This window comes from Furipterus horrens, unplaced genomic scaffold (assembly GCF_987537825.1).
Source record: "Furipterus horrens unplaced genomic scaffold, mFurHor1.1.pri manual_scaffold_10, whole genome shotgun sequence".
NCBI lineage: Eukaryota > Metazoa > Chordata > Mammalia > Chiroptera > Furipteridae > Furipterus > Furipterus horrens.
Window position 1 is genome coordinate 68,700,078 of NW_028327180.1, and position 26,444 is coordinate 68,726,521.

The window sequence follows — 26,444 nt, forward strand, 5'->3', positions numbered from 1 at the left end:
TTTATGGGTACATTGGGGCTTTTTTTCTCCATGGGCTGACACCTTGATATTAGACTTGCTAATGAGCAACAACCATGCGCCCCTGCTGCCTGTCACTCAGTGCAGCCAATGGATTTTCCATGCAGCAGAGAATAGCTTAGCAGATAAAATAAGCAAGGGGAGGGTCCAGAGGTGTCATTGGACACTGACAACAGCGTATTTATTTCCTATGCAAAAGAGCCAAGGCAAAAAGATAAAAAAGGAGGCGAGGATGGAAAAGATGATGCTGGCAGCCACCCTTGCAGACGCCAACTCCAGCACCATGAACGTGTCCTTGGCTCACCTCCACTTTGCCGGAGGGTACCTGCCCTCTGACTCTAAGGACTGGAGGACTGTCGTCCCAGCTCTCTTGGTGGCTGTCTGCCTGGTGGGCTTCGTGGGGAACCTGTGTGTGATTGGCATGCTCCTTCACAGCGCTTGGAAAGGAAAGCCATCCCTGATCCACTCCCTGATTCTGAACCTCAGCCTGACTGACCTCTCTCTCCTGCTGTTTTCTGCACCTGTCCGAGCGACAGCATACTCCAGAGGTGTTTGGGATCTAGGCTGGTTTGTCTGCAAATCCTCCGACTGGTTCATCCACACGTGCATGGCTGCCAAGAGCCTGACAATCGTTGCAGTGGCCAAAGGATGCTTCATGTACGCAAGTGACCCAGCCAAGCAAGTAAGTATCCAGAACCACACCATCTGGTCAGGGCTGGTGGCCATCTGGGCTGCGGCTAGCCTGCTGTCCCTGCCAGAATGCTTCTTTAGCACCACCAGGCTTCATGCAGGTGTGGAGATGTGCCTTATGGATGTACCCACCGTGGCCAAAGAGTTCATGTCCATGTTTGGGATGCTTTATCCTCTCCTGGTGTTTTGCCTCCCATTACTCTTGGCCAGCTTTTATTTCTGGAGAGCTTATGGCCAATGTCAAAAACGAGGAACTAAGACGCAAAATCTCAGAAAGCAGATGCGCTCAAAGCAGCTCACAGTGATGCTGGTGAGCATTGCTGTCACCTCTGCTGTGCTTTGGCTCCCTGGATGGATAGCGTGGCTGTGGATGTGGCATCTGAGGGCTGGGGGCCCGGCCCCTCCACAAGGTTTTGTAGCCCTGTCTCAAGTCCTGATGTTTTCCATCTCTTCAGCAAATCCTCTCATTTTTCTAGTGATGTCAGAGGAGCTCAAGGAAGGCTTGAAAGGCTTATGGAAACGGATGATAACCAAAAAGCATCCAGCTTCCTCTGAACCTCAGGAACCACCAGCCGGTAACTCAGAGGTCCTTCCTGACAGTGCATCCTCTCCAGAGTCCCCGATAACCATACCAGAGAGAGAGGAAGCTGGCTCTCCCCCCTCCAGAAAAGAGAAAACTGAGAAGGTAGACATTCCAGTCCTCCCTGATGTAGAGCAGTTTTGGCATGAGAGGGACACAATCCCCTGTGTACAAGACAATGACCCTATCCCCTGGGAACACGAAGATCAAGAGACCGGAGGTTGTGATAAATAATTCAAAACTAATTGTGATTATTGTATTTACTTGTACTGCTGCTTATCAATATGCCTGACATGATATATATAAAACACAGAATTATTACCTTTAGGAATTATAAAAATTGCTTCACGGTCTGCCTTTTCAGTGTGCAATTTGGTAAGTAGAACACCATGTTAGGAGCAGTGATTGTTTCAGAATTACAACCAGGCTGCCCAAAGAATCGTTAATATGATGTGTGTGCCACAGTGATCAGAAATCCCAGCTTAGTCTGTCATTGTTCACAGTGGCTGTTTTATTGGCTGCTCTTTAGGACCAGCCCTGTATGCACTGGCTGGAGTGTTTATCCGTCAAAAGCTGAATCCCTTTACCTTTAGTTTCATCCTGAACCTGCTAGCCCTAACTTAACCTATCAAACTTTATTTTACATAACAAAAGCTCAAAATCTACATCCATACAATGAGATATTTTTCTTTAACATACTAATGAATACATTCCAATAAATTATCTTCATTTGCTTAAAATAAGTAAATTTACTTGGAAATCTATACAGAATGTCTAAGACTAAAAGTTACAGAATAAGCAACATCACCTTATTCCAATTCTGGGCTAATTTCAAATCATAGCTTATTTTGGCCAAGTTTAAGTAAATTCAAACTTTGCCTTATATTAAAACCTGTTTTGCTGAGCTTTTTAATGCCACCTCAGTGAGTCTTCAGTTTTTAAGTTTAAGGATTTTAGCCACTTACCATGTGTGACATTCTATACTGAAATGGAGAAAGAACTTTTAAAAGCTACCCTTCTATCTTCCCATACACAGGAGATAGTTACTGTTCTACAAGCTGAAACCAATCTGTTTCGTTTCAAGATAAATTATAAGCTATAGCTAATAATATAGGTACTAATTAACAAAGATAATCATCAAATATAATTATAAAAGGGGGATAGAAATGGACTTTCTTTTTAAGTAGCATTAAACGTACCCATAACATTGAACTTGAACTCCACTCAACTTTTAAAATGCCTCAGTTTTTGTTATAAAGATGATCAAGAGAAACAAGGAAAAGGGGGCGGGGGGGGGTGGGCAATGCAGAAAGAGAAATAATAAAATTTTGTGTTCCCAAACATATTACCAGTGTAACTTGAACAGGTAACAACTAGTCATTCTACAGCAAGTTAAAGCATACTCCCATATACATGATTATGATCATTTCTTCCACTATTAAATATAATAAGGATATTTATTTATGGTTCTTGATTACGCTGTAATGGAACTCTGGGGTATTTTCACTGAAGGATTCTCTCAAGGGGGAAAAATTATCTTTACGGCCAGCAATGAATAACTTGAAATATAATAAAATTGCTGTGGATGGAATTTTTATTTTTTAAAAAATTGTTTGGTCTGGATATTTTCGATTTTGTTTTTACAAATAGTCATGGTTTGTTTTAACACAGAAGATAGGGCTGTTTTCTTTTTACTTGGTTCATTATAAATTTTATTCCAAGGCTCACATGATCACATAAAGTACAATTTAACCTAAGTAACCAAAATACTGTTTTTCTGGTAAGTTATACAAAGGGATTACCTTTAAAATTGTATGTGATGAAATATCTGAATTAAAGTTTTATGGACATTATATGTAGTAAATGTAGGATGTAAGATTCCAGTGTTTGATATTTTAACTTATAAATAAAAACTGTTTCACTTCAGATAATTTTGGAGATTTAAAGTCTCTGTCTTGAATACTCCTTTCAAAATCATCACATGGCACAATGAGGCTTTATGGGGAGGTCAGACCTTAACACAGGTCTCAGGGTACACTGACTCATTTATTTTTAAAGTGTTTGCTGAAAAACAGCATATCAAGATGCAGAATTGAAACACAGTGTAATTACAACAACCCCTTCATTACGAACTGAACACATAAAACCCTGACTGGATCTCTTAAAGAAATCTGCATACTTAAATGAGCAATCAATAACAAATTCTTTATAACAAAAGCAGGAAATCAGATATCTCCCAACCATTTTCTTCACACATTTCTCTACTGTGAGAAGAGAATGTGGTGAATGGGCAAACAATACAATGTGGAATTCAAAATAACCACTGCAGAACTCTCGCCTTGGCCAGCAGTCATGTTTCTGTAACAGTTGTGCCCCCCTTTGTCAAACACTTCAGTTTCACTCCTCATAAAATTCTAAAATCATTCAACTAATTTATAGAAGTAAACTTTAAAAAGAGAGAAAGGGGAAGAAACGAAATCCATTAGCAATTTTACAGGTTAAGACCTTAGTGAAGTAATCAATTCCAGGACACTACACACAGAGTTCACGGGAGTTTTGAGGAACATATTTAGGCTAAGTCCTAAGGAACACAGATGTGAATGTGTCTGTGTATGTGTGTGACATGTATCTGTGTGCACGTAACAGATCTGTTAGTATTCCCTCTTTTTAGGCTTTGTTACAATCGTAATGTGAATAAGATTAGAAAATAGATTATCCTATTTACATGTATTTTTCTAAATATTTTTTTATGTGGCTCTGAAACTAGAAACCTATGAAGGAATGAAAGAGAAGGATCTTTTTAATCTGAGGAGGTAAAGCTACAAAGAGCAGCTGGTAACCAAAGGTTAAGTTTCACTGCACAGTGCGCAGGACACCTTGAAAGGATGCCAAAAAAGCAATGTTAATATAAAAGGCAAAATTAAGAAAACAAAAATCAGCTTCTTGCTATAAAGCAGTAAGACAGATACTGCTAAGAGACTGAGCACCAAAATGGTTCTTTACAAACCCCATCCCTTCTGAACTGCAAACAATTTATTGTTATAGTCAAGCCTTTCAAAATATGTGATATCCAAGACTTAAAAGTCAACTTCTTTTTGTACCAAATTACATTTGCTGCTGCTTTTAAGAACAAGTTTAAAAGAAGTTTCTATAAACTATGTAACATAATCATATACAATCCATATATATAAAAAGGGTTGGTTTATTATAGTCCAAATACATAAACTGAACATTCAAACATCATAAAATTAAACTTCAGAAACAAAAGTTGGACATTCAAACAGGAGTACAGTTTACAAGGAACACCCAGAAAGGTAACCTGTTGTCTAATCCAGAATATTGATGAAGATCATTTAACAGTGACTATGTTTAACCAGTACTTCTATTCTGCCCAGCATGTTAGGTTATGACTGTGGTTCCATACCTGAGAAGAAATTACTAAACAAATCTTCTCTCAGGCTAAACAAGACTTGGCCTATACTTCAGAGGGGATAATCAAAGCACGTAAGTGAACAAATAAAACTAAAGTGTTCTTTACAGACAAAGGTAAAATTATACCTTATAATAATCTTAACCTCTGGAAGATAAGAATTCAATTTTCAGTGTTTTCTCTTTTACCCGCTTTAAAAAACATAATCAAAACAACACAAACCCCAATTTAGGTTTTCTTGGAGTCTGTGGTATCTGTATCTTGCAAGTTCAAACCACAAACGCTTTATGTCTTCAATGTATTAACACTGCTCGAAAGAATGTCACCAAGTCACTGACATCCACACCTCATAAAGGGATGATTTTTAGCTTCAAGATTTTAGATGTACTAGGCAGTCTACTTTTGAGTATGTATGTCAGTCATGCCACACAAAAAAAGCATAAATATTTCCAAAGTGTTCTCTGCTCAGCAATTGCTCATGAATGCTTCTCCTTCTGTCCATCAGATGGTTTTGCCATAGTTTGACTAATGCACATATATGTAAAAACCTGAAAACTGGCTCATGCAAGCACTTTGAGTTAACAGATACCGCTGTGGAAGTGGGTGCGGATTTATTTTGTTGACCGTCGGGTGGGCTCTGACGCTGTGGGAGGCGGGGGCGGCCCCCGGCGGTCCAGGTCATCCACGTACGCCACGATCAGTTTCCGCCTCTCCTCGGGCACACAGTCTAGCACAAGGTACCGTTTGTCATTCTGCAAAATTTTTTCTACATCTTTCAGGTGCTGATCAGATTCCTGGATTAGCTTTTTGGATCTGAAATAAGAAAAGAAGTCCAAGAATTACTGACTGCTGTTCATAGGTCTTTCAGATATGAGCTGGAAATGTCCATCTAGTTCCTAATTGTGTTTCCATTTTTTTTATAAAGAAAAATTTCACTGCAGTGGTCACCTTTGTAAGTTGCCTCAGCAAAGACTCCAAGGAATGAAAGGGCCTCAGAAGCTGAATTACCCTCCCACCCCTACTGGCGGTCCCTCCAGACCGGGGCTGAGGGCGGGTGGGTAAGTCTTGCCCGTGCTGTACCTGTTCTGTGGATGAACAGAGGACTTCAGGCTGCGGGGCTGCCAATCCCAGCATCTTTCACAAGCTTTCACTTTCACATCTGTCACTAAATTAACTATAAGAATGTAGAAAGAAGTCTTACTTCACATCTAATTTAAAAGCTCAAGCTGATGCAAAACATTAAGGATCCTGATCAAAAAATCCAATGACAAAATACCTAAAAACCACACCCTCAGCACTATCTATCAACCCGTGCACACACCCTTCATTAAGATGTTCCAGATTTCTCTTTTAAAGGAAGAAAAGCTGGAGCATGAAACAACCACGGTTTCCTGCATAGATTACTGAGCAACGTCGAACTGTCCTAAGATCAATTGTCGGGGCTGGGGAATGACTGAGTACGTTACAGAGAAATCTTGTTTTGAAGCTCTAATTTTAGAAATTAAAATTTTTATTTAAGTAAGTATCCAGCAAACTGCTTTGCTCTGAGAAAAAATGTTTTTACTGAGCTTAAATAAGATGATTTCAAGCTTAAGAATGGTGCAACAACACTGAATAGTCTTCAGAGGAGGCAAAGATAATTGATAGTGAAGGATTATACAAAAAGTCTCTTCAAGAAATACAACTGTTATATAGTTGGGGGTACTCTTAAAAAAGCAGTGAAGTAAAAACAAAAGTCTGTTTAAAAAAGTGGATGGGTGGGTAACACAAAACAAGAATTGACATCTGGGCCCTTTCTTCAAAAAAAAAAAAAGTAAGGTAGAGATGGGCTGGCTGTCTTTGGCCTTTGATACAAGTTGGCTTCTTCTTATTCTTATAAATTAATAATGTCAACATGTGTGTGAATGCAAAGTATGCTCTGGCCATTAGAGTAAGGACTAGGCAAGACAACAACTGTCGACATGGAACATTTCACTGCACACACCTATATGTTATAAATTTGGTCTCTTTTAACAGCGTCCTGAAGTCAGCTTTGGCAGTGATGTATTTGTCTCTGATGTATTCTTCAAATTCCCTTTGTTTTTTCTGGGGAAAACAAAAAATAAAAAAAAGTAGGATTAGAAAAAAAAGTCCACTAATTCCAAAGTTAGAATCAATTATTTATTAAAACCGGTAATAAGTCAGTCGTAAACTAAAAAATTCAAAAGAAAAAGGCAATCAGGTACATTTATTTTCTAACAAGTTATGATAGATATAAACTCTCTGGATTAAAAAAAGAAAAACAAAAAAAACCACTTTATTATCAATTCTAAACAATCAGAAAAGTTAAAAACTGAGACTGGACCTCTCAGCTATCAGTCTGCCATGCTAACTCAGCCTTGTCTATTTTGTGGTCCACACATCTAAAAAACACAACTTAGTAAGAGTATTATGGTTTCTGGACAATGCTGGAGAAACCAACCAGGAAAGGAGGATGATGGGATAAAACGGACTGTAGTAAGCCGCACTTCTTGACATCATTCACTATTTCAGACCCTACCTGAGTCTGTTTCCTACGTAGGAGTCAGAGAGCACCAGAACAGGGTTCGGCTCACAAACTTCACACATCTGAGGTTCCTCTACGCCAAAGTCTCAAGAGTGCATAAGAACTAGAGATCACATTACAGTGTTCTACAGGCATAGCTTAAGTCCTGTGCTTTGACGGTCTGGTGCCAACTGCCACCTGAACATGTCTTATCTAGTGGAACCTGGCTATACAATAAATTAAAACTGTGGCTTCATCAAATCTCTGAAATCCCAAAACACACGTTTAACCCCAAAGATTAATTTTTTAAAAATTTTAAATTGATTTTAAAGAGAGAGAGAAAGGCAGGGAGAGAGAGAAATCAATTCGTTGTTCCACTTATTTATGAACTCATTGGTTGCTTCTTGCATGTGCCCTGACTTGGGATTGAACCCATAACCTTGGTGTATCAGGACGATGTTCTAACCAACTGAGCTACTCAGTCAGGGTTCCAAGGATTCATTTTTTCCAAGTTTCTATTGTGCTGTCTTGTTAATATATCATGAAAAAAAAAAAACCCTTAAAATACAGATTTATTTCTCATACACTTAAAAGTTATTCACATAAAACCAACAGCTCAATTTTGGTCAAGATGCTAGTGTTACTGATTAAACACCCAATTAATATTTATAAAGTGATGAAAAATAAAATCTCAAAGTCCTCTTACCCTGTCACTGGAGGAGAACTTAATGCACCGAGGATCTTCCTTAATGATCTTTTTTACTTCTTTCCATGTGGATGTTAAGGTAATCTTTGAAAAGACAGGGTAATGAAAAACATAAGTACGGCGTGCTTTCACCAAGGGCTCAAACAGCAGCACACATGGTATTACACACTGACCTGTGGGCTCCCAAATGCCAAGCCTAAGTGGGCTAGTTAGGGACAGGGAAGCAGCTTTAAGCAATCTCTTTTTGTTGCCTTGCCACAGTTATTTTCATGACCATACTTTCAAGGTAGCCTAAGACAATCACCTGCAAACCCTGCATCTCCAGGGGCAAAATCATAACTTTGGAAGAAATCATCACCAAAACAAAGCAGATAAACAGGAGCAAAACCTGGACAACAGTGTACACACACTGACAAACACGGGGGTATGCACCATGTTGGAAATGGAACAAACAAAGGAATTTGCTAAATTTATTATCAGGAGTGATCAATGATAACACATGCTAAGGACACTCTGAATAGTAGCCACGGGAGCAGATATGAACTTGAAAACCACGAAAAGTAGTAAATTTTAAATAGTAAGAATATCACCAACATTTTACTACAAGTGTCAGAACCCAAGAATTCCAGTAACAGATCTAAAGACCAGGACACTAAAAATATCAGCATTTTACTTTTTGGAATTATTAACCAAGATTCGTATAGGTCAAAATAGGAAAAATAATAGACTCTTACTGCAGAAGTTTCATCCAGAAGTTGCCTAAAGTGCTCCCTTTTCTTTTTGGTAAGTGCTTCAATGTGCTCATTGAAAAGCTTCTCTTTCTCCTCTCTTTCCAACAAGGACCCGGATTCCCAGCGGTGATCTTTCCGGAGAGTCCTCCGAGTATCAGACCAGGACACATCTGAAGAACGTACCTAAAACAGAGAACTGTATCTATCACCAGACTTAACTTTTCATACTTCAACAATTAAAAGCTATATGTTTAGATATGATACATTTAATAAAAGAAGCTTCTGGTGATTTCACCTCAGTTAAGCAGTCACTGAAAATCCACTTCTGTAAGCCAGGAATCTCACCTCCCAGAGCTCACCTAACCTACTGAGTATGTGTTTAGGGGTGAGGAAGGATGACGAGAAGATATCTTCCATCAACCATGGTTTCTGATCACTTTAGCAGTACTTAGGTACTCTAATTAACATCTAACCAACCTCTAATACAAGAGATGGACACAAATAAAATAGGAAATACATTGTCTTATTATAGCACCAAACAGCTTACACACACACACACACACACACACACACACACACAAACCACTCAATAAATCTTGAGCTCAAATTGCGACTTATCAACTACAATACATACTGGAAGTGACACTTCCAAGTATAAGCAAGAATCGACATGGCTAAGATCAGATAACAGGCAACCAGACAGATCTAGCTGGTTCACCTGCCAGAAGAAAAGTAAGGTTCGTTGCTGGTACTGGCATTAGCAGTTAGGTTACACTGCTGCAATGCTAGGAAACAGGGGAGGCTGGAAAGACAGAAAGGTAAGAAAAAAGAAAAATATAAGAACATTTATTTAACCAACATTTAGGAAGCACCTAAATACGTGTCAGGTAAATACTGTGCCTGGCATTGGGAACACAAAGTCAGATGCTAGCCCTTCCTGGGAAGGGCTCAGGTTTTAGGGAAGGCAGGCACGGTACGCCAGCAAGTGCTGCGGAGGCGTGAGCACAGCCGCGCAAGCAGGTCGGCCCAGGGGGCTGGGGTCAGTGTGCTCCTGGGGAATGAAGAAGTTTGCCGCTGTGCTGGGAGGCTTAAAAGCATTGTAGGTGGAGGGCCTAGCATGAGCAACGGCATGATTCTTTAAATGCAAGTACGGGTCATTCAAGGTTAAGTTCAGCAAGGCTAGTGCCTAACTAGGGGGCAAGAGAGGAAAGCAAAGCAGGGACAGTAGTAAGAAGGGGGGGAGTCAAGGTATGACAATCTTTTGTATCATGCTAAGGAGTCTGAGGCTGAAATGCAGGCAAGTGCTAAGGGGTGGGAGGACCTTAACCTGCAAGCACCGGAAGAGACACAAAATCAGATCTGCCTTTACAAAGGTTTCTGTGATTGCAATGAAGATGAATTTGGAGGCCGCAGAAGCAGAGACAAACGAGTAAACAAGTCCATCTGTCTGAGAAGCAGCAGAAACGAAAAACTGATCAGCAGAAGCAAGGGAAGAATCCAAGGACCTGACAGAAGTGATCTGAAGAGCTGCACTGACAAGAGAGAAAGGATCAGCAGGACAGATGACAACAACAAAAGGGGAAACCCGGAGCACAGGAGAGCGGTCTGGGGTCTTCACTGCAGGGACAACATGCCCTACATACTCAACAGCCCTGGGTGACACAGAAGTAGTTTCAAGAAAGTCCCATGTTACTTCCTAGGACCAGGACCCCTCCAGCCCTCTTCCCCATGCCATCTCCACAGACGACACCTGGCCATCACAATGCTGACCCCAAATCACCAACCAAAGGGTTCCGGTATGCTCAGCACACTTGTCTCTTACTACGGCCTGTAAGTGTGTAATAATGTAGGATGACTCCCTTCAAAAACAATGAAAATACAGCCTTGACACTAAAAGATGATGCATTTTCATACATACAAAATATTTAACTTCTGAAAATGTTAAACACCTAGGGGGGTCTGCCTAGTCCAACAGGACTAATACAAAGTACTCAATTTTAAAATAGCTTACCAAATTATATCCCTTAATTTAAAGAATATTAAGATGTTCACTATGAGGTAATGAAATGGACTTCTACACCCAGGGCTTAGCAGCAGAGCCGAAGAGCCATATATATATACCATGTCAGACAGAAGCGCCTTGAAATTCTGGATGGCTTCCTCCCGCTTGTGCTGCTCCCTCTCCCGGTCTATTTCTTTCGTCTGTTCTGATCGAGCCTTCTGAACCTCTCGCTCCCGTTCTCGGAGGCTGGCCTCAATGCGGGCTTGTCTTTCAAGCTCCTTTTCTTTTTCGGAATCTAAATTCTGTAAAAGTGAAATTACATTATCCTTTTTACCAATTGCATCAAAATGTTTTCACAAAATAACTAAGTTTGCCAGGTACAAAATTTCAAACCTATTTTTCACCAAGAATACTGTATACTGAAACTCTACCTCATTTCCAAATCAATTACTAAAAATTCCTATATTAAGAATATCAATCAGAAAATTTCCAAGCCCGCAGACAGCAGCAAATACCTTTATAATGTAATTAAGGATTTTATTATTGCATGGTTACAGCACAAGTGAACACAGTGGTTACCTTGGCTATTTTTTCAATGTACTGTTTGAAAAGGTCTTCTCTCATTGAAGAACTATCCACTGCTTTGTAACGTGGATCACTCTCTACTTTGTCTTTTACTTTGCTCCATCGAGATTGACTGTCCAGGTGATGATTAGATAATAGTTCAAAGAAATCTGATTTAATCTACATTTCAAAACAGGATGAAGGGAAAACAGTGAGAAATTCCTCATATCTAAACGCTTACAACTAAAAAAAGAAACTTCAGTTACCTTAAAAGTGAAAATAACTTTTGAAACACTTATTTAAATTTTAGTAAGACTATAAGAATTGCTCTTTCATGAGAAATATAAAAATCAACACACATACAGACTGTTACTTAGAAAACACACCTAATTCAAGATAAATCATATTCTCCAATGAAGTTATTCAGATATATAAAAAACTTTTATGTTGTTTATAACATTTGATCTAAGAATTGTCATCTTTTCATAAGGAATACAAATTTGCTTTTATTTTTAGCTAAGAATCAGCTTATAAACGGACAGTAAAATCCTTTAACATAAAGCTGATAAGAATGACTTATTTTAAAAAGATGAATAAAATGTTTGTTTAAATTAACGGGAATTTAGAAATAGTTGAGCACAAATAGCAAGTCTTATTAAATATCTAAAAACAAAAAATTAAATTTTTATATTTTAGTTTTAAAAAAGAGCAATGTTTTTATCCTTATATACAAGAAAATTATAGATTTTATGCTGGTCATAATTAATTACTCATTACTAAAAAAGACTGCCTTCAGATTTTCTGTACTTTTTAGCTGTTAAACATGTCTGTCCTTACCGTTTTACAACTAAGAATATGTGTTAATGAAATAACACACTGAAGTACCAAATTAGTAATATTATACCAAAGGTATTAAATAATATTAACCCTTTAGTATCAACATATACAATACTTAGAAACCCTCTCCCAAAATGTATCTATAAAGTTTTTTTAAGAAGAGAAAAAAGGCGATAAATGAAGCATTTATTTGTATGCACGTTTAAGGACCCGTTTTAAAATTTACTCTCATCTCAATTATTTTGTATTCCTCCCTGGGAAGACACCCAATTAGCCAAGTCATTTCAGATGAGGATTCTGACCATGTCAAGAACCTCTTCTCCCCACAGAAATTAAAATGCTGCCTCCCTCTCACCAAGGGAATGAGAAATCAGGCGTGGAATCAGAATTTTAAATGTGCGTGCACAAAATAAATGAATCATTCCTTCTGCCTATTCCAACCCTCTCATATCCTCCTATAACCTCATTTTTCCTGTTAGATGATTACAAGGGAGGTCAATGTCCTTTCTGGAAAACACTTGTAAGGTTATAAGAAACTGTTTCTACATTAGACAGTTTTTAAAAAGACAAGAGCTAATCAGCTGTGGACTTCTGCACTACTCGACCTGGCTCTTAACTTTGTTTGGATTAATGAGAAATACTCATAAACCCAGAATTCCCAGACGGTGATAAAGAAACTACTTGATATAGTAATGCAACAAATTTATTGCTCATCTTGTCTACCTTGTATCTGACAACATGAACACCAAATCCTAGATGTCCATGATAACTAGAAGGCAAAATTTATAAAATTCATATTAAATAAAAACATGTAAGCTTTACCAAATAGGAATCTTTCTAAGCCACAGGAATTTATATTAACTCAAAGTAATTTTTAAATATTACACACAAAGCTTATGAAGTAAAAATTATCCAAGTTTTAAAAATGTGTCATGTGTAACTTTCTCACCAAACATGAAAGTACCTTACCATCTATGCTGTTTAATTTAATAGAGAGAAATAAGTCTCTTTAGCCTTATTTTCTATAATAAAAACACTTAAATTGTTCAGCAGGAAACTTAAAAGAAGGGAAGAAAATGCCAATTTCATAAAAGGACTAACTCCATTGTGCTTAATTTCAAATGTGCTGTTCCAATAGGTAAATTATTTGAACCACAATTTTATAAAAATTGGTTATAATAATAAGGTATAATAAACAAAAACTTAAGGGTAGCTACTCTGGCAAACAAAATAGCCTAGTAAAAATGAACAAGAGTCCTGGAGGCATTTTTTCATAAAATGGAAAATTACCAGTAAAGGTTAAATGAAAATGACTATACCCTTTAATCTGAAAATGCCCACTGAAAGAAAAAAAAAAAAGGATTTCACCAAAAGTCAATGTCCTTCACAGGCCTTTGATTCAGCAAGTAATTACCTTTAAACTTTTACTATGCAGCTACTGATTCAATTAGAGAATTACAAGAACAAGGGAACTCCAACATATCAGGATGATACTGGTACTGATCTTCCTCTTCAATTATACGTAGTTAAAATGTGATTAAAAAACAAAAGGTATAGACAATATACTTAAGATAAAGTGAAAGCCATGAAGAATGTGATCAAACTTCATTAACCAAACACTATACTGTATTTAAACCCTTACTTTAAAGATGGTTTATGCTTTCATGGCCTAGTGATTGATTTTGCATTCTTTAAATTGGCTGAGAAAGTTTTACTTTTTAAAAAAATGTAGTAACAGTACAAAAGACAAATCTGTAATTTAAAGAATTAAAATTCTGTAATCAAAAGAAAATAAAGCTGAATATATTAGGTTTATTTAGATGTAATGCCTATTTAATTTATTTTAACTTACTCATTCTGGGCACAACTCTCATCACTTCAAAAGGAAAAACACTAAAGAAATGTAAAGTACCAAAACTGTGGGAGGCTAAAGTCACCACACAGAGAAATACCAATTTTTTCCTCACTAGGGAACCCCATAATACTTTGTGTATCAGTGATTGACAGCTGTCAGACTGAATTGACAGGCTGCATCGCACAAAACTGTAAAGTCTATCCACTTGTTATAAAACAGAATACATAAAATAGTTACATTAAAAGTGTTTAGGAAAAGTTACAAATGCAAAGAGAAAAACATTCAACTTATATAAAAGCAATCATACAAATCAATCACTTGTTTACTTTTTTTTAATAAAAAGTTATTACTAAGTTAAAAGTAGCAAATAATTCATTAACATGCTTCTACTACAACACACAAAATGTTTAGGTAGAATGTAATTTTGCACATTTCCTCTGAAAACCATAATTATTTTACAAAAAAAAGTTAATACTGAAATAATTCTGGAAAAATCTACTTTTGAGTCCCAAATTCAGGTATTTCAGACAAAAGTTATTTCACCTAAAACTGTTGCTATTTTCAATGAAAGAGGCTTTCTTCCCAAAAAAGTGGTATTACTTCCTTTAATATAACTTGTAATATTTTAACTTCCCGGAACAAGAGGCAATTTTAAATGTCAGGAATGATTAGGCTCCCAAGGTTCTCTTTCTCCCTCACAAAGCAAACAGGGACACCAAGGAGAGCGGCCGCGTGTTCTGATGGTCCACACACACCACTGGTGCCAACCCCCGCCCCCTCAGCCGGCCTGCCCAGCGGTGCGCTCCTCTCTGCTCCTGACACTGCTACCAAATGACATTTGGATCTCATTAATCTTTAATAGCTGACCTTTAATTCTGATAGGCAATAATTCATATGTAAGACATGTTTACTGAAAGATTAGAAAGTCACTAAAATGCTTTTAGAAGGCAAAAAAAAGATAAAGAAGCTTTTGAAATTTAAATGTTACCACCTATAAAGAATCTTGAAATCTTAGCAGACACTTTGCTGGTCAGTGAACAGACAGGCCTAACAACCAGTTCTGGAGTTACAAGGCAACTCAGTACTAATAAAATTTGAAGCAAACCTATGCTGTTCAGTGAAGCTACTAAACTAAGTATTATGGAGGTAAAGTGATAGAACATATAAAAAATTATAAAGTTAACGCGAAAGGCTAAATGGTCAGTGTGGGTCCTGTTACTGATGCTCACAACCAAGGTTAGAAACACCACACGGCTCAGTCCCTGCCCTTTCACACTCCCATCGACCTACCATTGGAACTAACACCTTCTTACCTTCTCACCTCTGGTCTTCGAATCTTCTTTCTCTTTCTTCCTTGCAGCTGCCACAAATTCATTAAACAAGGCTTCTCGATCTTTCATCTTTTCAATTGCTTTGAATCTTGAGTCTTTAGCATGCTTGGCTGCAAATTCACTAAAAGTAGCTCTGCAACAAAAATGGCAAGTGTGCTAGATTTGGTAGAGCTATTTCTGCTTGTAGAAAGATATCGCAGTCATTTCTCCAGCAAGAATGTGTGCCAAAGAGACACTGAGTCCCAGCCTCTGCCTAAACAGTGAACAATGGATCTACAGAAAAGAGTATAAAGGTCTAAAGGATGAAAATGTAATTAGAAATGTGCTTACTATGAGAATGGGGGTGGTAGGAGAAGCCACACATCAGAGAGCAAAGAATATAGATGCTTTATGAGCCTTTAGAGCCCATCTAGTTCTATCCCACGAGGAGGCTAAGTCCTGCTTCCAGCCATGGTGGAATACCTGGTATTGAATTAGCCCTCCTTCCATAAGCAACTATAAAACAGGACAAAATACATAAGGCAACTGATTTCAAGCAGTAGGCAACAAACAGGTCAAGTAAGACTAAGGGAAGGCCCATGCCGTCTGCCTTGGGGCAATTTCCCAAGGTGTAGAGGACGAGTGTCCAAGCAGAGTACAGTGGTCCCAATGAGCTGGAAGCAGCAAAGATCAGGGTTTGCGTGCTAAAATGCTAGAGAAAGAAGCTATAAAGAAGGTGCCCCAGAAGAATACCACATAGGATTTCCCATGAGTCCAGAGCCAAGGCCAAGCTGTACAAGAGCAGAAAAAAGCCACTCCCTGTACCAAACTGCACCACAGTTAAGAGCAAAAGAGACACTAGAGACTGAGAAGTACTGGGGAAGGGGGGCAGGAAAACAGGACAACAAAGATCAAAAGACCCACAAGGGAGACAAAGTTGGAAGGTTACGAGAAATACTTTCCAGTTTCAGAGATCCACACCAACAAAGCATAAAATCAAACCTAGAATTACCGTGATGAGCCAGTAACTGAACTGCCTGCTAAAACAAGAATTCACACTCTTCAGTGGAAGATAACAGACTTGAGTCTCTACTCATTAGTCACAATTTCCAATATTCAATTAAAAATAACAGAACGTACAAAGAACACGTGATCCATAGAAAAAAACTTAAAACCAACAGACACTGAACCCAAGGTACCCAGATGTTGTTCTAGGCAAAACAAATACTTTAAAACTATTTAATTATATTGAAAAAATTAAAGTAAAATTGGGTCAAAAAAATTGAAAACATGGTCAATGAACAAATAGGTAGTTTGAGCAGAGATATCGAAAATATTAAAAAGAAACTGACAGAATCACTTGGTGGGCTCAACATGAGAGCAGATAGTAGAATAAAGCACCAGTAACTACAAGTTAGAGCAGTAACAATTATCTAATCAAATGAGGACACAGGCAATCAATGTATACTGTAGATCCAAGAAGCTCAGCAAACACCAATCGGGCTAAATACAAAGATCAGGTGTATGAGGGCTAATGAGGAAAGATAAAAAAAGTTTCCTCATGAATAAAGGCATTTACAAAACTTTCATATATTTGGATATAACTTAGTATTTGAAGTTTTATTTTATATAATAAGAATTCACTCATATAATAAACACTCCCACATTTATCATGTTTTTAGAGGGAAAAAATAAAGTAAATTAAACAGATTACAGGCTTTAATTATAAAGAGACTGGCTGGTTAACTTCAGAATTTAAAACTTTATCTGAAGACTAGGAATACCCCTCACAGCTAACACTTGCTATTTTTAAGTTTTGCTAACCAAAGTCAGAGTCTAATAAGCTTTTATATGGAACTGATATTACTCATAATATCCAATTCTATTAATTCAATAATTTAAACAGGATATATCACAAAGCTGGTTTGAACAATGGATATGTAACCATAATAGAATTCTACAGTAAAATAAAAGTGTATCCCAGAAAAGGCATGACGTGTAGTCCATTAAATCTGTTCTCTTTTCATGATAAATCAAGTACCTTGCTTTATAAATCTTAGGACAGAAGAGCAATATAATGATTAAAGAAAAAAACCTTTTTAAAAATATAAAATATGCAAAAATGTGAATTCAATTATTTTACACTTATTTAATTTTAATAAGTAAATAATTGTTTATACCAGAACAGACTAAAATGAAATTTTAGCATTAAGTTCCCTCAGAAATGTTTTTACTTGACTCATCTCTTCACTCCAAAAAAGCACTACTTTCTAACATACATGGTATAAGAATCCTTTCTTTTGGGGGTGGGGGGGGTGGGGGGGGAGCCGAGGGGAATGGGCACTGGTGGATGAGAAAGGATCAGGAAGATAACAATGATTGGGAGTTAAGGTGGAATTTGTATTTAAAAAAAAAAAAAAAAAACGACATAGACGAGACAGGCACTGAAGTTAAAGTAATTCTTCCCAGTCACTTTTTCCCTTAGAATAAGGGAAAAATAAGGCTTTGTATCTGCAAACCCTACTGCAGAGTTTTGTGCCAGTAGTCTTTTCCCAATTCAAAGGGAAATTTAGGTCAGTGGACAGTATTTTCTCAATTTTAAGTTATTCCTCCTCATTTTCTGCTACTTACAAAAATTGGTTCTAATCTCTAGGCTAGCATTCAATGTACTGATATAGCAATACATACAGCACAGGGCCCCAAGTGCTAAGACTTCTAGTTATGTGCCTGACTTGCTGACTTTCTTTTCTTAATAACCTGCATAATTCAGATCATTCTAACAATTCTAGTTGCTCCAAAAGAAAATCAGGAGGGTACAGAGATACAGTAAGACTTAATTTGTCAAATCCACACAAGGAAAACACCTTTGGAGTCTCAATTATTCTCAGATCGATAAAGGGTTTTAATAGTTATGTTTTGCTGAATCATTTGAAAATAAGCTTCAGACACCATGGGACTCCATCAATAAATATGTCAGAATGTATCTCCTGAGAGTAAATACTTTTTCTCTATAACCACAACAGTCAAAAAAAAGTACTAATTCTCTAATATCATGTCATAACAATCCATATTTAAATTTCCTCAACTGCCTCTAAAAATGTCCTTTACAACACAGTCTCAACTACTGTGATCCATGAACTCAAACTCACTCTTTGGATTAAGGAAAGGCCAGCGCCCCACTGGAGAGTCTGAAATACCCCTTGAAAACTACTACATAAATCCGCTATTAGCTTTATTTTCTGAAATTTGTATTAATGCCACAGCAGGTTTCTCTTCATATTTCAAATATAAAATTATAATACCAAATATATTTTCTCAAACAACATAGACTCCACTGACAAAAAGAACTGTTTAAAACAAGAGGAACTTTTATAAAAAGTGCTACTTAACCCAGAGACTCCATGAGTCTACCCTATAGTTTTAGAAATTCTCCAGGTTTTGAGGTGTTCACAACCACCTAGTACCACAACTAAGGCAAAACAAGGGAAGTATTCTCCCTGCATGAACTACCTGTGTAACACCGGGGTCTAGCTGAAATCCCACATTCACGCAGGCAAGTTACTTAACTTGCTTGGCTTCCTTCCCTAATCTGTAAAACAGCTATGATATGGGTACCTAAATCATAGTGGCTGTTTTAAAGATTGAATGAAATATTTATTAAATGAAATATTTATTGTGTGTGTACACTTACACACACAAGAACTTTAGGTGCATACGTATACATATATCTTTAAATGCACAAAAAGTACCCAATAACTGATGCTATTATTGTTATTATAATGCTAGGCACATAAGTTTAAAATGACTCATTTTCTTCAACCCACTACTTATATTCAATACATATTGACAATTAACAACACTGGACAAAACTATAATCTAAATACTTAGAAAACTGCAAGGTCCTTCACCACTGCAATCAAAATAATATCCCTGCTTCACAACTTACTATGTGTAAAACTCTAAGAAGATAGGGACAGCCCTGGCTGGTGTGGTGCAATGGATTGAGTGCAGGCCTGCAAACTGAAAGGTCACCGGTTCAATTCCCGGTCAGGGCACATGCCTGGGTTGTGAGTCAGGTCCCCAGTTGGGGGCATGCAACAGGCAACAGACTGATGTTTCTGTCCCCCTCCCTCTCCTTTCCTTCCTCTCTCTCTGAAAATAAGTAAAAATTAAAGAAGAAGACGACGACGATGACAGGGACAGATTTTCTGATTTACCAGTTTCAAAAGAAAACTTGTTCCCACAGGGAAACATTTAAAAAAAAAAAGGCTCCTTCTGAAAATCAGTGCCTCTCATAGAGCACCAGGGATTGCTCAAAAGGACAAAGATTAGAAAAGCAGAAATCAATGATCATATCCAAATCTCCAAAAGATCATACACATACATATATATATATATATGTATATGTATACATGTATATATGTATGTAAATAAAATCTTTAACTGACCTTAGGAGAAAACACATACACTTTGACAGCTGGCAGTAATGACCACATACCTTGGATTAAATTTTGCTTCTTCCATCATTTTTTTGAAATCTTCCTTGGCTTGCATTATTTTGTTTTTCTTTTCCCTGCGTTCTTCCTCCGCCCTGGTCTTTACATACTGATCAAATACCTATCAGGAAAATAAACCAATTTGACAAGTTAGCCATTCACATGGGTAATTTAACTACCAAATTATGGAATCTATAAAAAAAATACTAAGTCATTATTTCTGCCCAATCTATAATAAGAAAAATACAGGTAACTCAATTATATGCAGATTATCTATAGCAAGTCTCACTTTAAAGCTTCAGTTGACAGTATCACAAAAGCACACAACTCTCTGCTTAGGCTTTCAGAATAGAAAAAAGTTAAAAGCCTCTTTAATTTTTATTTTCTCTGATTACATATTGAGTACACATTTATTTTAAAAATTTCAAGCAATTTAGAAATGTTTAAGAGACATCACAATATCCCAAATCCCTTCTAGGAAAAACATTTAACAGTATGGCACCTATATTTAATTTTATTTCTCTGCTTCTCTTTGAGACATAATTATCACCAAAATAACCATGCTTTAACATCTGTTCTATAATATTTACCCTCCTTAATATTTTTTAAAAAACTTTATTTATTGAGAGGAAGGGGGAGAAGGGGAGAAAGAGAGAAACAGACACACACTGACTTGTTAGAACCATCTGTACATTCACTGGTTGATTCTTGGATGTGCCCTGACCAGGGATCAAACCTGCAACCTTGACATATCAGGATGACGCTCTAACCAACTGAGGTACCTACTTAATAATTTATAGTCAAGGATAACTGGGTATGCACATCTATTTCCTGCCTTCTACAAACACTAATAAAATGACAGTAGAGGAATTTCTTTTTTAAAGTCACAACCAGAACAAGGAAACAGGAGAAAGAGAAACAGTAACTCTGAAAGCTGAAAAGCAGGTAGACAAGTGGTAAAGGATCTGGCAGACATGAGAAAGCTGACCCTAAACCAGCAGTGAAGAGAACAAAGGAATTAATGAAAAACAAAGCGTTTCTCTTAAAGACCAATAATCTATAAAGAATCTGCCTACTTTTATTGAAGTCAGTGGATCAATACTCTAAAAAAAAGAAAAGGAAGAATTTTTTAAAATTAAAGACTCCTTACCAACTCAGGGACCGGCGGCACCGGCACAAGGAGAAGTGGGGGTGGGTACCGCTACAGGGAGTCTTGTTTGGGATGCAGTACAAGCACTAGGCCCTCTTCACCAAGTTTAGGTATCTGGGGGCACTGCCGCTCCTGAACTTCAGTAAAAGGCTAAGTGTTTATTCACTAGAGCAAGGGGTGGCAAATCATGATCTGCTGGCCCAAACTAGCCTACTGCCTATTTTTATACACAGACCAAGAATAGTTTTGGTATTTTAAAGTGGTTGTTGGATAGAGAAATAGAAAATTTCATAGTATATGAAAACTAAATGAAACCCAAGTTTTAGCATCCATAAAGCTTTACTTGAACATCATCATGTTCATTCCCTTACATGTATCTATGGGTGCTTTTGCACAATAGCATTCACACAATTGTGACAGAGATGGCATGGCCTACAAAGCCCCAACTGTTACCTGACCCTAAGGTAAAATAGTATCTAGGGACTTGGGGGAACATGAATTAGGAATGAGGCAGACCAGACTGAGAACACAGGGAATCACAGAAACATCTACACACCCACTTCATATTATGACAAAGCTCCTGAGCTCAAAACCAAAGCAGCAAGAACCATCCCTCCAGCCAGATGATCAGAAGTTCTTCTCCAGAATCTGGCCAGCCTAAAAATGACTTGCTCTAGGGCAGTGGTTCTCAACCTTCCTAACGCCGCGACCTTTTAATACAGTTCATGTTGTGGTGACCCCCAACCATAAAATTATTTTCATTGCTACTTCATAACTCTAATTTTGCTACTGTTATGAATCGTAATGTAAACATCTGATACGCAGGATTTATTTTGTTACAAACTGAACATAATTAAAGCATAGTGATTAATCACAAAAACAATATGTAATTATAAATGTGTTTTCCGATGTCGTCTTAGGCGACCCCCAAAGGGGTCACGACCCACAGGTTGAGAACTGCTGCTCTAGGGGATCCTTAACAAGCCAGCCTGAACCATCCTATAGCACGAATTTTCCACCTCTGTACTTCTGACAGTTTGGGCAGGACCAGTGTTTAGCAGCAGCCCCTCTGCTGTGATGACTGAACTGTCCCTGTCCAAGAACCCTGCTCTACAGCAAAGCCCAAATCAGAAAAGCCCAAATAGGTGGTACGATCACCCAGTGTTTTAGCACTTCATTCCCATTCTGGAGCAGTCAGGGCCAACAAGACTTCAAGGCAACTCTCCAACTTGAAAAACAGAAAAACCCTGGTGGAAACAAAGACTACGCAGAAAAATGAAAACTTAAAAAAAAAAAAATCATAAGCCATCTCAAAGAATTAAGATTGTGAAACCATAAATAAAGAAAAACTCGAAACAAACACAGGAGCCTGTCAGAATGAGGAGACAGAGAAGTATGGCCCAAAAAGGGGAACGGATCAAGGTTCCAGTGGGAGAACTAAGCGACGAGGAGAAAACCAACCTCACAGATGAGGAGATAGACAACCTAACAGATGCAAAATTCAAAACACTGGTGATAAAGATGCTCAGACCTGACAGATGTGCTTAAGTATGGCAAACACATAAGGGAAGAAGCGAAGGCTATGTTAAGTGAAATGAAGGAAAATCCACACAAAACCAATGGTGAAGGGAAGGGAACTGGGGTTCAAATCAATGATTTGGAACACAAGGAAGGAAAAAACAGTCAACCAGTGCAGAATGAGGAAACAAGAATTGAAAAAAAACGAGGAAAACTTCCCACATTTTGTGAAGGAGATGGAAATACAGGTTCAGGAAGCACGGAGGGTCCCGGGCGAGCTGGACCCAGAGGGGACCACACCAGGACGCATCATGATTGAGATGCCAAAGGTGAAAGATAAAGACAGAGTCCCGGGGGCAGCAAGAGAGAGGCAGAGAGTTGCCGATAGGGTGCCTATAGGACTATCAGCTGATTTCTCCGAGGACACTTTGCAGGTAGGAAGGGACTCGCAAACAGTATTCAATGTGATGAAAGGTAACCTGAAACCAGGATTACTCTATCCAGCAAGCAAGGCTATCATTTGGAATGGAAGGGCAGATAAAGTGCTTCCCAGACAAGGTAAAGCTAAAGGAGTTCATCATCACCAAGCCATTATTATATGAAATGTCAAAGGGACTTAAGAAAAAGAAGATCAAAACTATGAACACTAAAATTACAACCAACTCATAACTATCAACAACTGAATCTAAAAAATAAAAACAAAATCCAACTAAGCAAACCAGAATAGGAACAGGGTATGGGGATCATTTGGAGGGTTATCAGCTGGGAGGGGGGAGGGGAGAAATGGGGAAATGGTGCAGGGATTAAGAAGCATAATCGGTTGGTGCAAAATAGACAGGGAGAAGTTAAGAATAGTATAGGAAAGGCTGGAGCCAAAGAACTTATATGCATGACCCATGGACATGAACTAAGGGGGGTGGGATTGCTGGAGGGAAGTGGGGTACTGGGCAGAGGGGAGCAAAGGGGAAAAAAACTGGAACTACTGTAACAACATAATCAATAAAATATAATTAAAAAAACAAAAACAAAAAAGAAGAAAAAAACTCAACAAATAACTCTTAGAAACTGAAACATGACAGAAGAAATTTAAAAATCTAATTAAAGGGTTAGACAATAAAGGTGAGAAATTTATCCACAAGGTTCAAACAATAGGCAGAGGTAGAAAAAGATAATGAACTTCGAGGACTAGCCCAGAAGGGCAAAATCTGTCCTAGAATAAAAACTGTCAGTTATAAGCAAATCAAAAACGTAATGCAAGAAAATCTCACAAAACTGAGATACTGTGTTTCCACACTGAAAGAGCCAGCATGTGCCCAGCACAACAGGCCTTTCCAGCAGGGCACAAAATCACCATGAAATTTCAGAACACTAAGGACTAAGGAAACATCCTACACACTTACATAAGAGGAAAAATAAACAGGTCCATACACAAAGGAACAGGTCAAAAACACCATGAAAACTAGAAGCAGAACAATGCCTTCAAAATACTGTAGGAAAACATTTCCAACCTAATTCCTTAGCCAAACAATTTCAAAGTAGGATACAATAAACACGTTGTTAAATATGTAAGGCTTCGAGTACTTATTTCCTATGCATGTTCCCTCAAGAAGCTACTATAGGGATGGAATGCATCAAAAGGGAGTAAACCAAGAAAGAAAAGACTTATGATATAGGGAACAGGTAAACTCCCTCTAGTTCCCCTACCCACCCCCCCAAAAAACCCAGAGGTGAAGGAAATCCCCAAGATAATGGTAAAAAGCTGTTCTCCTAAAAAATTACAGCTGTAGATCAGGTACAGAGGGAAACCAGTGACTGAAGCCAAGTCAGAAGGCTCTGGAATGTCTTCAGGAAAATAAAACTGGGGCAATACTCCAGTATTTTTCCTAACATATCTTACAGAATTATTTGGCTCTTTAAATATGTACATGCATATATCTTTGGAAAAGACAAAAAATGTTTTCTTTAAAATACCTTGACACTTTTCCAGGTCAGTCTATATGTATCCACCAGTCTTTGCCAGCTATACAGAAATATCTGTAATTATCTCACCAGTCCTCTGCTAGGCATGTAGGTCATTTTCAATACCTTCTGAATATAAGCCTTACAACAAATCACGAAGTATTTGCATGCTGATGGCAGAGGGAGAGTTGTTTCCAATCCCTCTCTCTTTTCAGTATATACTGTCCTACTTGAAAAAAGTATTAAAAAGTTTCTTTTGAGAAAGTGGAGAAAACTTCACATCCACACCAAGGCTAGGAATCATTCTCTGAGAACATCTCATAGAAAATTAGGAGTTCTGCTACACTTCCAAGTTTCTCCTAATTATTTGTTCATATTTCCCAATACACTTGGCTTTATGTTGTCCATTTTAAGCAGTTATTTTCTTATAACATTAACTTCTGAACAAAACATCATAAAAGTTAAGTTTTAAAAACAATTTCTAGTTCACTTTTATAGGCATAATCAAAAAATATATATACATACTAGAAGAGCTATATTGTTTAATCCTTCAAGGAAGGCAGCTTCTGGGGTGCTGGTAATAATCCTTTTTTTTTCTCTTTTTCTTAAAGCCACTTTACTGAAGTATAATTGACCTACAAAAAGCTGTACATATTTAACTTGATGAGTTTAGAAATAAACACACGTCTGTGGAACCATCACCACAAGCTGTGACATAAACAGTCCCATCACCTCCAAAAGGTTCCTCCTGCCCTTTTTATTATCATTTTGTGTTTGTTAAGAACATTTAACGTAAGATCTATACTTTCAGCAAAACTTATGGTATATAATACAGTATTGTCACCTACAGGCAACATGCTGTACAGATCTCTAGAACTTAAGTCATCTTTTATGACTGTTTTTATTTCCTAAGCTAGGTAATTACATGGTGCATTCTTCGGGAAATTTCACTTACAATTTTCCAACTTTTCTATATGTATATTTTTCTTCACATTGTAAGTTTACGAATATGGGTGTGACATTGTGATATAAGAAAATACATAGATTTGGTTTGTCTGAGCTCCTGACCAGTGGTCCTAAAAACCCTTGTAATTTCCTAAGCAATCTGGTTTTTGTCCTGTTCCTGAAATTGATAAAGGTGAAACAAAAGGCCTTTGTTACTCATAACAAGCCTCTTTTCACCATACCTAAATCAACATCAGTGAAGTGATTTTGGGAAAGCCTCTAGATAACCACAAGATGGGGGGCTGCAACTGACTGTGTGATGAGAGGGATGGAACCTTCAGGCCATCCTCCACTTGCAGGGAGGGGAGAGGGGCCAGAGATTGCACTCAGTCACCAATGGTCAATGATTTAATCAATCATGCCTATGTAATGAAGCCTCCATAAAAATCCTAACCAAAGGGGATCAGAGAGCCCCTGACCTCCTGGTTAATAACAGACACACCCACGTGCTGGGAGGATGGCATACCTCAACTCCGCAGGGCTGCATCTCCTCCTCTGTATCTCAGCATCTTGCATCCTTAGCATATCCTTGATTATATAATAATCAAGTTAAATAAAAGTGCACATTTCCCCCGAGTGCTGTGAGTTGTTACAGCAAATTAACAAACCTGAAGAGAGGGTCATGGGAACCCCTGAAACACAGGCAAATTCAACGTAAGTGTAGTAAGCCGGGGACCTATGATTTGTGACTGGTGTCTGAAGTAGGGTCACGCTTGTAGGACTGAGCCCTCAACCGGTGCAATCTGATGCCAACTCCTGGTAACAGTTTCAGAATTCAATTTAATTGCAGGATACCAGCTAGTGTTGGAGAACTGGCTGGTGTGAGAAAAGTGTACACACTGTTGTCCAACTATTCAGTGTACAGAGAAATAGTTTTTCCTTTTCAACAGGTCTCCGTTATGGGATTCTCACATCGATGTAATAATTTGATACTGATTAGGTAAACAATGGCCTAGATGAACAGTTGACAATCATGAGTAATTATATTGGTAAATGTATTACCATGCTGAAGTACCGTCAATCTTATAAAGCTTTGAATAATGTACACTATATGAAAACACTTTTATGT

At 37.8% G+C, this 26,444-nt stretch overlaps 2 protein-coding genes across 6 annotated transcripts in view; one reads left to right on the forward strand and one right to left on the reverse strand.

Moving 5' to 3' along the window:
- Nucleotides 1-250: 250 nt before the first annotated feature.
- GPR151 (G protein-coupled receptor 151) lies at nucleotides 251-1,531 on the forward strand. The gene has a single exon (XM_090289280.1). It carries the CDS (start codon nucleotides 251-253, stop codon nucleotides 1,520-1,522), a length of 1,272 nt encoding a protein of 423 aa, XP_090145406.1. The 3' UTR covers nucleotides 1,523-1,531.
- A 2,941-nt stretch (nucleotides 1,532-4,472) lies between these two features.
- Nucleotides 4,473-26,444, reverse strand: part of TCERG1 (transcription elongation regulator 1) — a 60,082-nt gene continuing 38,110 nt past the window's right edge. For 4 of the 5 annotated variants that reach the window (XM_090288071.1, XM_090288070.1, XM_090288069.1 and 1 more), the window contains 8 exons: nucleotides 19,746-19,864; nucleotides 15,251-15,401; nucleotides 11,261-11,425; nucleotides 10,801-10,983; nucleotides 8,683-8,862; nucleotides 7,949-8,032; nucleotides 6,703-6,803; nucleotides 4,473-5,531 (listed from right to left, as the gene is read on the reverse strand). In XM_090288071.1, coding sequence (XP_090144197.1) covers nucleotides 5,330-5,531; nucleotides 6,703-6,803; nucleotides 7,949-8,032; nucleotides 8,683-8,862; nucleotides 10,801-10,983; nucleotides 11,261-11,425; nucleotides 15,251-15,401; nucleotides 19,746-19,864 — 1,185 coding nt within the window. In that variant the 3' untranslated portion in view covers nucleotides 4,473-5,329. Of the gene's footprint in view, nucleotides 5,532-5,798; nucleotides 5,893-6,702; nucleotides 6,804-7,948; nucleotides 8,033-8,682; nucleotides 8,863-10,800; nucleotides 10,984-11,260; nucleotides 11,426-15,250; nucleotides 15,402-19,745; nucleotides 19,865-26,444 lie in introns of all 5 variants that reach the window. The other variant, XR_016513291.1, reaches the window with a different exon arrangement.